Source organism: Oncorhynchus mykiss, chromosome 13 (genome assembly GCF_057628025.1).
Source record: "Oncorhynchus mykiss isolate SJ-2025 chromosome 13, ASM5762802v1, whole genome shotgun sequence".
Taxonomy (NCBI): domain Eukaryota; kingdom Metazoa; phylum Chordata; class Actinopteri; order Salmoniformes; family Salmonidae; genus Oncorhynchus; species Oncorhynchus mykiss.
The window spans coordinates 56,897,473-56,910,313 of record NC_143034.1 but is presented as its reverse complement, the minus strand read 5'-3'; the positions used below and the strand labels follow the sequence as shown (position 1 = coordinate 56,910,313).

The window sequence follows — 12,841 nt, the reverse complement described above, 5'->3', positions numbered from 1 at the left end:
ATGTGGACCACTGTTTGTCCAACATCTTATTCCAAAATCATGGGCATTAATATGGAGTTGGTCCCCTCTTTGCTGCTATAACAGCCTCCACTCTTCTGGGAAGGCTTTCCACTAGATGTTGAAACATTACTGCGGAGATTTGCTTCCATTCGGGCCCACAAGAGCATTAGTGAGGTCAGGCACTGATGTTGGGCGATTAGGCCTGGCTCGCAGTCGGTGTTCCAATTCATCCCAAAGGTGTTTGATGGGGTTGGGGTCAGGGCTCTGTGCAGGCCAGTCAAGTTCTTCCACACCAATCATGACAAACCATTTCTGTATGGACATCGCTTTGTGCACAGAGGCATTGTCATGCTGAAACAGGAAAGGGCCTTCCCCAAACTGTTACCACAAAGTTGGAAGCGCATAATCGTCTAGAATGGCATTGTATGCTGTAGCGTGAAGATTTCCCTTCACTTGAACTAAGGGCCTATCCTGAACCATGAAAACAGCCCAAGACCATTATTCCTCCTCCACCAAACTTTACAGCTGGCACTATGCATTGGGGCAGGTAGCGTTCCCCTGGCATCCGCCAAACCCAGATTAGTCCGTTGGACTGCCAGATGGTGAAGCGAGATTCATCACTCCGTTTCCACTGAGTCCAATGGCGGCGAGCTTTACACCACTCCAGCCGACGCTTGGCATTGCGCATGGTGATCTTAGGCTTGTCTATGGCTGCTCGGCCATGGAAACCCATTTCATGAAGCTCCCGACAAACAGTTGTTGTGCTGAAATTACTTCCAGAGGCAGTTAGGAACTCAGTAGTGAGTGTTGCAACCGAGGACAGACAATTTTTACTTGCCTCAGCACTTGGCGGTCCCTTTCTTTGTGGCCTACCACTTTGCGACAGTTGCTCCTAGACTTTTCCACTTCACAATAACAGCACTTACAGTTAACCAGGGCAGCTCTAGTGGGGCAGACATTTAACAAACTGACTTGTTGGAAAGGTGGCATCCTATGACAGTGCCAGGTTGAAAGTCACTGAGCTCTTTAGTAAGGCCATTCTACTGCCAATGTTTATCTTTGGAGATTGCATAGCTGTGTGCTTGAATTTTTATATACCTCTCAGCAACGGTTATGGCTGAGATAGATGAATCCACTCATTTGAAGGGGTCCACATACTTTTGTATATTTAGTGTAATTCACATTTTTTATTGCTGCTGGAAAATGTTCCTACTGTAGCAAACAAGCTCAAATTAACATTCTACATCTAGCTGGTTTTGACCTTAGGTCTTTGTGGAGAAATATGACCATGCTTATGTCTCGGGGGTGCTCCTGCTAACTAGTTCACAGCATTCTGCTATGGCCAGTGTGCATGGATGCACAACTCCAGTCACAGAGGGCTGTAGTGTGTGATGGTTTTCGTCCTCGTCTTTTGATCAGAGACTATCTTATATCTGGGCGGAGAGAAAATTGTTCATCCCTTCCATAGACATTCTATTATATCAAGCCGACTTAGCCCTACAATGTGAACACTGATTTAAGAAAGGATACACATTTTTATATTTAACCTTCATTTAACTAGGCCAGTCAGTTAAAAACAATTTCCTATTTACAATGACAGCCTACCGGGGAATAGTGGGTTAACTGCCTTGTTCAAGGGGCAGAGCAACAGATTTTTACCTTGTCAGCTCAGGGATTTGATCCAGCAACCTTTCAGTAACTGCCCCACACTCTAACCACTAGGCTACCTGCCACCTGGGCAAATTGATATCAATGATGTTTACATAGCATATTATTTTCTAATATAAAATAAAATTCACTAACGGAAACCTTCAGTGCATTGTGTTATGTCCGGAATTAAGACACTGCAGCTGTCATTTAGTGCTGCTAAGCACCTGTCTGAACTGAGTGTCCAGGTCCTCAAATACAGAGCATCCCCATCATGCGGAATCGTCATCTGTGCGTTAGTGAGGTACTTCAGAGAGTTTCCTCTTGCTCATTCCTTATAGGTGCACTGTGCAGCCGTTTACTTCTCATTTCCATTTCTGTGTGTTTAAAAAAAAATGAATATGGCTTAGAATTACAGATCTTATGCTATAACACAATATAGGATCCTAATTCAAATGTAATTATAGGATGTCTATGTTTATTACCTTATCATAATCCAACAAAACCCATTTGTTGCAGGGATGTGAAGCAGTGTTGTATTGTTTGTGTTCAACTGCAGAGAAGGAGAAGCATCCGTGTAACAGGAAGATACTGTTTGTGTACACTGAAGTGGCCAGTTGACCAACCACCAGTAAATAGGGCACACAATTATATTTGTATTCCTCCACTGCTACATATCATATACATTATAACCTATCTGCAGGTGTTACTGTTGCATTAACTTCCAGGAAGATGTGTGTGCAGCACTAGGTTACATAGCAATGAGCAATACGTTGGTGTGATTACAATAAGCATGATTGCTTGTTGCCTGTCACATTAAAGTATAGCTTGATTATTGTAACTTGATGTCCCTTTATCACACGTTCACTCTTTCTCTGTCTCCCACTGTGTAGGGATGTGTGTTGGGTGGGCGTGTTGAAGACACAGGAAGTGTCTCCATCTATCGGTCGTTGAACAATACTACAACAAGGGAGCCAATGCTAGCAGTTAGTAACTCTTCGTGCAGTCATATCTGTCACGAGTTCCATCCTTAAGGATCTCATATTAACAGAATGCCTGTCAGATTAACCAGACAGTGTTCCTTGATCTCTATGCTTCACACAATGTTTTTTTCTTCCATTAGTAAACTCTGAGTTTGGATGCTTTAATGAGATGCATTTTATGATTAGAGTGAGCTGGGGGAGAGGTTCAGGAATTCACACAGTGATTCTGGTATGTACAGTATCTATACGTGGAGAATAAGTGGACAATGTGTTTGCATTCTCAACTTGTCCTCATATTATTTCATCTTCGAAAGTCATTATGTATTCATGATCGTTCCTGATGAAAGCAGTGGATGATTCTGATGTACTGTAGCTCTTGACAGATGACTCTTTGATAAATGAGAGATGAGTGGACACCTCTGACATAACCCTGTATGAGGGGAAGCTAATCTCCTGTAGTATGAATGTTTCTCCCATAATGCCTGGCTTTTTAATCAAATGCTTTTGGATTTTATTTTTCTGCACTCAGTCTCGTGTCATGTACTGTCATGTTGTGTCTTGTCTCTGTCCTTTCCCTTCACCCTGTCTCCCTCTGCTGGTCGTTGTTAGGTTACCTTTTCTCCCCCTCTTTCCCCCAGCTGTGCCTTGTCTCCTCCTAACCACCTCGTCACCCCTTTTCCCACCTGTTCCCTTTTTCCCTCTGATTAGTCCCCTATATCTCTCTCTGTTTTTGTTCCTGTCCTTGTCGGATTCTTGTTTGTTGTGTTTCATGCCTGAACCAGACTGTCGTCATGTTTGCTGTAACCTTGTCTTGTCCTGTCGGAATCTGCCGGTCCGTCTGAGCCTACCTATGTTTGGTAATTAAAGAAGCTCTGTTTAAGTTAATTCGCTTTTGGGTCCTCATTCACGCACCGTAACATCTCGTCTAGAATCAAGCTGTATGTCTCCTAAAGTCTAGGTCAGTGAGGCCAACCTGTTGTCAGAGCTATCCTTGGAATATGTCTGTATTCACTCAAAGTTGAATCCAGAGCTGTCTCTAACGTACACTGAAGAATGGCTATGAGACGTTATTTATGGGTACATACTGTGGTGGGTTTTCTAGTTTTTCCACAACAACCATGCCGCCCAAAAATATCACAGCTCAGGTATTAAATGGTTGTTTTTCTTGGAAGTAAGTTTGTTTAATTTGGTTTTAAACTATTGTTAAAATATGGTGCCTTAACATGCCCATATATTTGAAAATAAGAACTAAAATAACTTATTTTTATATGGAATTGGTCACAAGACATACTGTATTCTATTCTGTATTTTAGTCAATGCCACTCCGACGTTGCTCAATCTAATATTTATATATTTCTTAATTATTTTCTTTTACTTTTAGATTAGTGTGTATTGTTGTGAGCTGTTAGATACTAATACACTGTTGGAGCTATAAACAAGCATTTCGCTACACCCACAATGATATCTGCTAAATATGTGTATGTCACCAATAAAAATGTATTTGAAGAGCCTATAATCAAATCTACATTCAGTTAAATGACTTGAAGAAGAGGGTTTTATTCATCAATTTGTTCATTTGACATTCTGCTATGTCTGCCCGCTCCTCAACTTCATCAAGCTCATGTTGCACCTTCCTGAATTTAGCCAAATTGATACTGGTCTGCTCTTCCTGTGGTTCACAGAAAATAGATAGCTATGAATAAGTTAGAAGTGGTGAACTGTTGTCCTATTCATCTAATAATACTGTGCACAGTTGTTGCCAATAATATATTGTACTCACCGCCTCCTCACTCTGCCTTTGGTAAGCTTTCACCCTCATCTGCAGCTTGTTGTCCAACTCCTGCAGTCTGCCTACATTCTTATCTTCCTCACCCTAAAAGCCCAGTGTTATTAATTACTCACATACAGTGTATTTTATCATGATTTGGTGAAAGTCAGGAATAAGCAACCAAACATATTTTACCTGAAATGTGAGCTCCTTGACTTCTCTCATATTTTCACACATCCTTCATGGCTTCCACACCAAGTTTCTGCCCTGCCTCCAGTTCATTCTCCAGAGCTCTCTAACCTTGAGTGTAAATAATGTATTACAAAATAATCACAAACTAAGAGAGTGTGAACTGGAAATAAAACGTTTATCTTTATCCTTACTCTGGTCTCTAGTTTCTGGAGCTCTTTTTTCCAGCTTTCAGGGCTAACTGCTCAGCCTCATCCAGACGCTGCAGCAAGTCTTTAACAGAGACCTCCAGGTTCTTCTTCATCCTCTCCATGTGATCACTGGTGTCCTGCTCCTTCTTCAGCTCCTCAGCCATCATGACAGCCTATCGATACAGAATTTGTAATCGATCAAGACATTGTTTGAGCAGACTTCATTTGGGCTGAGATTTACACTGAGTTCGGACCTACATCTATAATAGCATTTTTAGCTTTCTCATCTGCATTTCTGCTTCTTGGACTGCATCTTCCACCTCTGATTGCAGATTAGTTATGTCAGACTCCATCTTCTTTTTTGTGCTGATAAGACCAGTGTTCTGTTAAATGAGTAAAGAGATAAGGTAACACAATAAGTTAAATTGATACATTTCACTTAAGGCCAACGTTCTGAATTGTTTATGGGGCCTCACCTGAGAGTGCAACAGGTGCATCCTCTCTCACGTCGACCAGCTCCTGCTCGGCCAGTTTACGGCACCTCTGACTGCTCTAGTGTTGCCCTCATCTCCTCAATCTGCCATCATCAGTGTATTGCAGCGTTCTACAATGGCCAGCTGCTCCTTCAAGTCCTCCTGCCCATGGAGGGCATTATCCAAATAGACCTGAGTGTCCTGAAACAGAAAGGTCATGAATAAGTCCAAAACCCACTGACTAGAACTTTGATAGAGATGGTGAGTGTTATGGTTGAAAAAAAAATGGGTTTCTGGAATCAAACACTAACTTTGGGCTGGCCCTGGATGGTCCCAGTCTCAGGTCTTTTGCAGACTCCATCAGGTTCTTCCAGAATGGTCCTGTATTTGGCTCCATCCATCTTCCCATCAATTTTAACCATCTTCCCTGTCCCTGCTGAAGAAAAGCAGGCCCAAACCATGATGCTGCCACCACCATGTTTGACAGTGGGGATGGTGTGTTCAGCTGTGTTGCTTTTACGCCAAACATAACGTTTTGCATTGTTGCCAAAAAGTTCAATTTTGGTTTCATCTGACCAGAGCACCTTCTTCCACATGTTTGGTGTGTCTCCCAGGTGGCTTGTGGCAAACTTTAAACAACACTTTTTATGGATATCTTTAAGAAATGGCTTTCTTCTTGCCACTCTTCCATAAAGGCCAGATTTGTGCAATATACGACTTATTGTTGTCCTATGGACAGAGTCTCCCACCTCAGCTGTAGATATCTGCAGTTCATCCAGAGTGATCATGGGCCTCTTGGCTGCATCTCTGATCAGTCTTCTCCTTGTATGAGCTGAAAGTTTAGAGGGACGGCCAGGTCTTGGTAGATTTGCAGTGGTCTGATACTCCTTCCATTTCAATATTATCTCTTGCACAGTGCTCCTTGGGATGTTTAAAGCTTGGGAAATCTTTTTGTATCCAAATCCGGCTTTAAACTTCTTCACAACAGTATCTCGGACCTGCCTGGTGTGTTCCTTGTTCTTCATGATGCTCTCTGCGCTTTTAACGGACCTCTGAGACTATCACAGTGCAGGTGCATTTATACGGAGACTTGATTACACACAGGTGGATTGTATTTATCATCATTAGTCATTTAGGTCAACATTGGATCATTCAGAGATCCTCACTGAACTTCTGGAGAGAGTTTGCTGCACTGAAAGTAAAGGGGCTGAATAATTTTGCACGCCCAATTTTTCAGTTTTTGATTTGTTAAAAAAGTTTGAAATATCCAATAAATGTCGTTCCACTTCATGATTGTGTCCCACTTGTTGTTGATTCTTCACAAAAAAATACAGTTTTATATCTTTATGTTTGAAGCCTGAAATGTGGCAAAGGTCGCAAAGTTCAAGGGGGCCGAATACTTTCGCAAGGCACTGTACCTCATCCCTATACTGTTTTTATTTTTATGTACTTTTCTGCTCTTTTGCACACCAGTATCTCTACTTGCACATCATCATCTGCTCATTTTTCACTCCAGTGTTAATCTGCTAAATTGTAATGATTCGCTCCTATGGCCTATTTATTGCCTACCTCCTCATACCTTTTGCACACACTGCATATAGACTTTCTTTTTTCTACTGTGTTATTGGCTTGTTTATTGTTTACTCCATGTGTTACTTTGTGTTGTTGTCTGTGTCACACTGCTTTGCTTTATCTTGGCCAGGTCGCAGTTGCAAATGAGAACTTGTTCTCAACTAGCCTACCTGGTTAAATAAAGGTGAAATATTATTTTTTTTAAAGAATGAGTGGAGTGCTTTGCCGAAGAGTGCTGAACAAATGCTGTGCCCTCTCTCGTTCAGGTTACCAAGGGGGAACTCAACAGGTTCTTGCCTAAAATACAGTCATCAGCTGCGTATTCAGTTTGCAAGGATATTGAGAAATAATTTGTATGTATTATAAAACACAAACATATGAGTGTGTGTGTGTGTGTGTAAATTCATCGAAAATGATTTGTTATGAGTCAATCATGCATCTATGGATATAACCAGAAATAGAGGCTCCGGTGATTACCATTTATTTGCAGAACAATGGGCCCAGTCAAGACACTGTCCTGGCGGTCATATCAATAGCAACATGATTACAAATCAAGCTGTTAAATTAATTATCTCGGACAGTACTCTACTCTTGACAACTCCTATGAACAACAAACTCTGACCAGCACGTGTTTGCCACTAGGAACAGGCTAGTCTACAATATGGTTGTACAAAGTGAAGCCCTGATAACCTGCATGGTAGCCTACGACTACATGGGCAGTAAAACAAAAACAAAAAAATCAGACAGACATACATAATTGTAAGTTCAAGTTTAATAAATTAAACATTACTTTGGAAATTCAGTTGAAATATGACTGATTTATGAATAGTACCAATCGAGTAACCAAAGAGTTATTACAGTGCATAAATGTTTCTGGTGTCACTGAGACGAGTCCAGGTATTGGGCCAGACTTAACAGAAGAATTAGTGTAAAGGAAGTAAAGCCGAACTCTAACTGCACAACGACAACTTTTCATGTTTTTTTCCATTAGGAGTGTCCAAGGGCAAACACTGGAAACCTTTAGTTCTTCAGTATTGATTTCCAGGGAATATTTCCCCCCTACATTTTATGGTAGTTACATTTTAGGTACTTAAAATCAAGTATTTCTGGTTGGCTCATTTTACATCGAAACAATTGTATTTCACATCGATATAAATAATGGGCAAAGCAGAAAAAATAAACACTTAAGTGTTGTCCACACCCATTTGCAAAGAATCACTTTAAATCATCTTAGACTTAAATATGATATTAGAGACCATGTTAAATGGTGAACCGCAACAAGGAAATGGTAAGTCGTAGACATCTGAATTCAATGAAAATCTGTAATGCAAATAAATATTCCATGTCATTGACATAATATGGCAGCGTTCAGTCCTGCTGGGCCAGAGGCTGCTGGGCCAGAGGCTGCTGGGCCAGAGGCTGCTGGGCCAGAGGCTGCTGACGGTCTCTGAAGGCTGTGAGAGGCACACAAGAGGTGTTCCCAGACACAGACAGTGCACTTGACCAGTTCTCCTTCATCTCACCCCTTAATTCCCCTTCTTGTACTTCCTCATGTGTGATGCAATGGAAGAAGAGATCTCAGCGCTCCTCTTGTTCTGTCCAAAATACTCTTTGAACTCTCCGTCCGGACCAACCAGGTACATGATGATTGTGTGATCAACCTGGAGTCAAGAATAAAGGAGGTTTCATTTAGATATCAATTCAGCTGGGAAAAGTGGGAACTTTACTATGACCAAATGAGAGTTCTGAATAGGGGCAGGATCAGACAATGAACTCACAATGTAGTCGTTGTCTTCATCCTTTGGTCCCTGGCTGTAGTAGACTCTGTAGGCTCGAGAGACCTGGTCAATTTGGGCCATTGTCCCAGTCAGGCCAATGAGCTTAGGGGAGAACTCTGGGGATAGAGGACAGAGGGGGAATGTTATTGTTCCACCAATGTGAGTCTAAGCCCCCCTTTTACCATGACATGGAAGCTACAGTAATTAATGGCTTGTTCTCTTTACCTTTCACATATGTCCCCATGGCCTCAGGTGTGTCCCTGTCAGGATCAATGGTGATGAGGATGGGGGTCAGGTTTGGAAGAGACTGTATCCTGTCTGGGAAACATGGAAAGAGATGATGTTGATCACAACAAATCTCCTGTACATCCCAGGGTTGTAGCATTAACATTATGCTTTGTGAAAACATGATATGAGTGACTGACTGGATACTCACTCAACCATCTAATTTCCATGACATTCATAAATAATATGATGCATTATAAGAGACGTTTAAAATAAAACACTTTACCTATTTCATCGACCACCTCAATCATTTTCTCGATTTCATCAGGACAGATGTCAGGGCAGTGTGTAAACCCAAAGTAGATAAGGACCCACTGGCTGAGGAAATCCTCACTTTTACAGGGTTTATTATTCTGATCCACAAGAGAGAATGGACCCCCAAGTGCTGGTTTCCCCATTGACTTTGTCCTTTCTCTTTCAATCACTGCAGTGCATGTGTAAAAAAGACAACATAATGAAAAACAGATTGTTACCAACATGTACAGAAACTGACGATTAACTCCAGTTCAGTTCGGAACATAAATTAATTTGTGTAAATCCACTGTTGGATGTAGCCTAATGCATGATGGTGAGCATGCCAAGAGGTGAAATGTCCTTACATTCTTCTTTTTCCTTCTTGAAATATTTCATTCCGGCAAGGAGAACACCCCCGAATGCAAATGTTATTGCTAATGATTTCCAAGTCACTGGCTGCAGAGGATAGATGAATGGAGACAGGCAGAGCAACAAGGTTAAGGTTAAAGACAAAGCAAAAGGCACTGTGCTTTATTTTATCCATAGACATTAAAAACGGGTTTTATCAGGTGCCCAGCCACAGTTGTTTACATATCACTCAGAAATGAATTGATACGTTACATACTCCTGTCTTTTTGGTTTTATCACCAGAAGGGGGCGGTGGAGGTAAAGACGAGAACGATCTTGAGTCGTAAAAAGACAACCACTGTGATGTCCGGCACGTCCAACTCCCGCATAGATTTACCTGCACAGTGCATGAGTACACACAATATGTTAACATGGTAGATAGGTACAAGGATATCTGTCTTCAAGCTGTTAGTCATTCCGCGCTTCAAACCGTGAACACATTTGATTCCAGTCTGAGTGTTGTAAGCCATGTATGACCTACCAGACGGTGGACTGTCCGTGGTGAGAGATCTGTGTACGGAGAGCTAGTCCTTCTCGATAAAGCGCGTGTAAAGTTGCAGATTGTGCTCACGCTTTGGTGCGAAATCATACGGTTTAACAATCGACAACTCAACGTCTGATACGATATTAGGCCCACTGCCATGATAAGCTAGTTTGTCAAGATCTCAATGCGGAAGTGGTGGCAGAATTTTACACAACGTGAATCATGAAAGTAAAAACGCATTCAAATTCCTGATCTTGGATACATTTTACAACGATGCTCATTGACCGAGTAGCTCGTAATATCAACCTTTAAAGCTGACCCTGGACCTGCCGGGGAACACAGTTATTTCTGGCTGTTAGAACCGGAAATTACGCACCTGAGTCCAATTTTTTGTACCGTGTTCTCTGGGCGCTACTGACATCTAGCGATTATAAAACACAGTACAGAAAATTAACTTTTCATTGGCAGTAGCCTACATTAGCTGCCAACTTTAACAAGTTAGGAGCACCAAAAACAAAATGAGTTTGATTTACATTTATTTAAATATAGCCTACATTACTTTTAAAGCACATATCCTGTAGCTATTGAGGCGCAGTGGTGCTAAATAAAAATATCTAATTATTTGGAGTACATGCATTTCTTTCAATTTCGATTTCTGATGCAAAAATAATAATAAAAAGCCATTTATATTTTTTATTAAATTGCTTTATTTTACTGTGATTACACCAGATATCACCACAAGTGCAATGGGTTGCCTACAACAACAAAAATGAAAGAGAAAAGTATGATTCCAATAAAAAAAAAAGGAAAATGTATCAATCATATACATTCTAATTTATGACATTGTCACTTATTTAGATGTATGGTTTAGTAGGGGTGCTTTTTTACATGCGTCTTTTTAAACAATGCATTCATGATTTCCATGCTGCCACTGTAGCTAGGTCATATCCTCTTGTAAATGTTCCATCCCGCAGATATGTTGCTCACTCGTCACTGGACTATCTTAATGAATGGATATCTACAGTGCAGTTTTACAATGCGGGGGCCAGCTGGTCCTCAGCTCCTTGTTAATGTAGTAGTACAGCCAGGCCACAAAGGGGAAGATTGTGATGGCAACAGCAACAGACAGTCTGAGAGCCCCAATAGAACTAATAGAAAAGAGTTACGACAGTACAGATATCAGTGATGTACTGAGTTTGAGTCTTAATTTATTTTAAATAAAGTTTTGCATATAGGGATATGGTCCAAATCTATATTGAAAGTCCTTACCATCCAGAGTGTTGACACAGGAGAAGCCAGACAAGTATCAACATGAGACCAGAGAATTCCCTGGGGATAGAGAGAAACAGGTGTGACCAAAAATAATTATTGTACACAATGCTCATCTAAACAGAAAAATATTTTGACTGTGAGACTATACCTTCCCTCCTCTTGCTGGAAGATATTTGTGATGTGCTTTTTATACAGAGTCCATCCCATCATGGAAACAACAGCAGTCGAAATAAGCACATGAAGTTTAGCAATTCTCCTCCAAAGTAGTGTCTCTGAAAAACAGTCTCTCAAGCATTTAAACATTCAGGGTGCAGTGCAGGCTCATGCATATATATTTCTAGCTTTAACTACACATGATATAGCTAGCTACAAGATACTAAACAGTCAATGGCCTTTTTCACTGGCCAAAAATGTTAAAATGGAAATGTTATTTAATAGGAAAAATAGGCAAAGGTCATTGATGGATCTCTATTCATCCATAATGCCCACATACCTGTTACATGTGGTTTAATGGCAATCAATAAACACAGATTTGCTGGAATAGCATAGGCAACCTGGAAATAGAAAATGTGTGTATGTGGATGACTGTAAATAAAACATTTAAAAAAGCACTTTGATTATAGTAATTCATAAGAACATTCAACGACTAAAAAAGCGTGATCCTACCATCCATAACACTGCATCCGGATCGTTCATCTATGCCAATAAAAAAGACAAAGGATAAAACGTGGGATTTACTCAGTTAGGCCAAATATTCAGAGACAGACATACACCATGTTCACTCATTAAATTACTCTGCTAAATCCATGAGATCAACAGAAGCAGATATACCCACAGCTAACGCGAAATACAGTAGGCTATAGATACAAAGTATCTCAAACAATGCAATCAAATAAGGGAATCACTTGCCTGCACATAACTTGCTAGAGCAAAGAACAATGACATGCATACATTGCAAACTCTCCAAATGATCAGAGAAACGTTCGTTTTTGTGCACTTAACTTCACTAGGTTCGTTCATTGTCACTGTCTATAACTACAGAACCAGTTTCTAGTAATCAGCAATTCGACAGCAAATTTTCCTCCTGGACTTTGAACCATAAACTTTGCGTTGAATCCGTATCCGTTAATTTTTTAGAGTGAGGTTTGAGGTATGAAGTTTCGACAACTTTACATTTATAGGCACGATTGCAAAGTCGCCTAGACGCGTTGTTTTCTATCTTTTTTATCCTGGAAACTGCTTTCTGAATATATATGACTAAGGAAAACGATTAAAAGGTACATATGTGTTACTGTTACATGAAATACTGATTTGGCTACTTTAAAATATAAACAATTCTGGACAGTATTACACACTACTTTAATGTACGTAAACTGACATTTTACTGTTCACTGTATGGTAATTCATAGCCTAATGCTAGAAATCGCCCCTACCCTTTAATTAAGTTAACGCTGGCGGTATGGTTAACTGAGCCTAGATTTGTGTTCCTCGAACTATGCCCACAAACACAGCAGCGTCGCGTAGCTGTGGGTGTTCACGTTCGCAAGTGACATTTGG

General features: G+C 40.7%; 2 protein-coding genes and 1 pseudogene across 2 annotated transcripts; all 3 read right to left on the bottom strand.

Moving 5' to 3' along the window:
* Window positions 1–4,073: 4,073 nt before the first annotated feature.
* On the bottom strand, window positions 4,074–5,470 carry LOC149978934 (myosin-3-like; annotated as a pseudogene).
* Window positions 5,471–7,577: 2,107 nt separating this feature from the next.
* LOC110486603 (cytochrome c oxidase assembly factor SCO1) lies at window positions 7,578–10,418 on the bottom strand. Its single transcript, XM_021558333.3, has 7 exons — window positions 10,010–10,418; window positions 9,746–9,865; window positions 9,486–9,576; window positions 9,113–9,310; window positions 8,827–8,919; window positions 8,602–8,717; window positions 7,578–8,484 (listed from the first exon to the last, which is right to left on the bottom strand). The coding sequence occupies exons 1-7, from the start codon at window positions 10,169–10,171 to the stop codon at window positions 8,350–8,352; spliced, it is 915 nt and encodes a 304-aa protein (XP_021414008.3). The 5' UTR covers window positions 10,172–10,418; the 3' UTR covers window positions 7,578–8,349.
* A 283-nt stretch (window positions 10,419–10,701) lies between these two features.
* Window positions 10,702–12,832, bottom strand: LOC110486605 (transmembrane protein 220). Its single transcript, XM_021558334.3, has 6 exons — window positions 12,194–12,832; window positions 11,951–11,980; window positions 11,778–11,838; window positions 11,433–11,556; window positions 11,282–11,341; window positions 10,702–11,160 (listed from the first exon to the last, which is right to left on the bottom strand). The coding sequence occupies exons 1-6, from the start codon at window positions 12,302–12,304 to the stop codon at window positions 11,031–11,033; spliced, it is 516 nt and encodes a 171-aa protein (XP_021414009.3). The 5' UTR covers window positions 12,305–12,832; the 3' UTR covers window positions 10,702–11,030.
* Window positions 12,833–12,841: the final 9 nt, after the last annotated feature.

Bases quoted from the DNA above. Each gene is read 5' to 3' on its own strand.
- LOC110486603 (XM_021558333.3), bottom strand. From the start codon at position 10,171: ATGGCAGTGGGCCTAATATCGTATCAGACGTTGAGTTGTCGATTGTTA. The intron at 9,577-9,745 runs GTATGTAACGTA...TATCCTCTGCAG, and splicing joins ATAAAACCAAAAAGACAGGA to CCAGTGACTTGGAAATCATT. The intron at 8,920-9,112 runs GTAAAGTGTTTT...CATGTTTCCCAG, and splicing joins TGAGGTGGTCGATGAAATAG to ACAGGATACAGTCTCTTCCA.
- LOC110486605 (XM_021558334.3), bottom strand. From the start codon at position 12,304: ATGAACGAACCTAGTGAAGTTAAGTGCACAAAAACGAACGTTTCTCTG. The intron at 11,981-12,193 runs GCAAGTGATTCC...TTATTGGCATAG, and splicing joins CTCTAGCAAGTTATGTGCAG to ATGAACGATCCGGATGCAGT. The intron at 11,557-11,777 runs GTATGTGGGCAT...ACTGTTTTTCAG, and splicing joins CATTAAACCACATGTAACAG to AGACACTACTTTGGAGGAGA.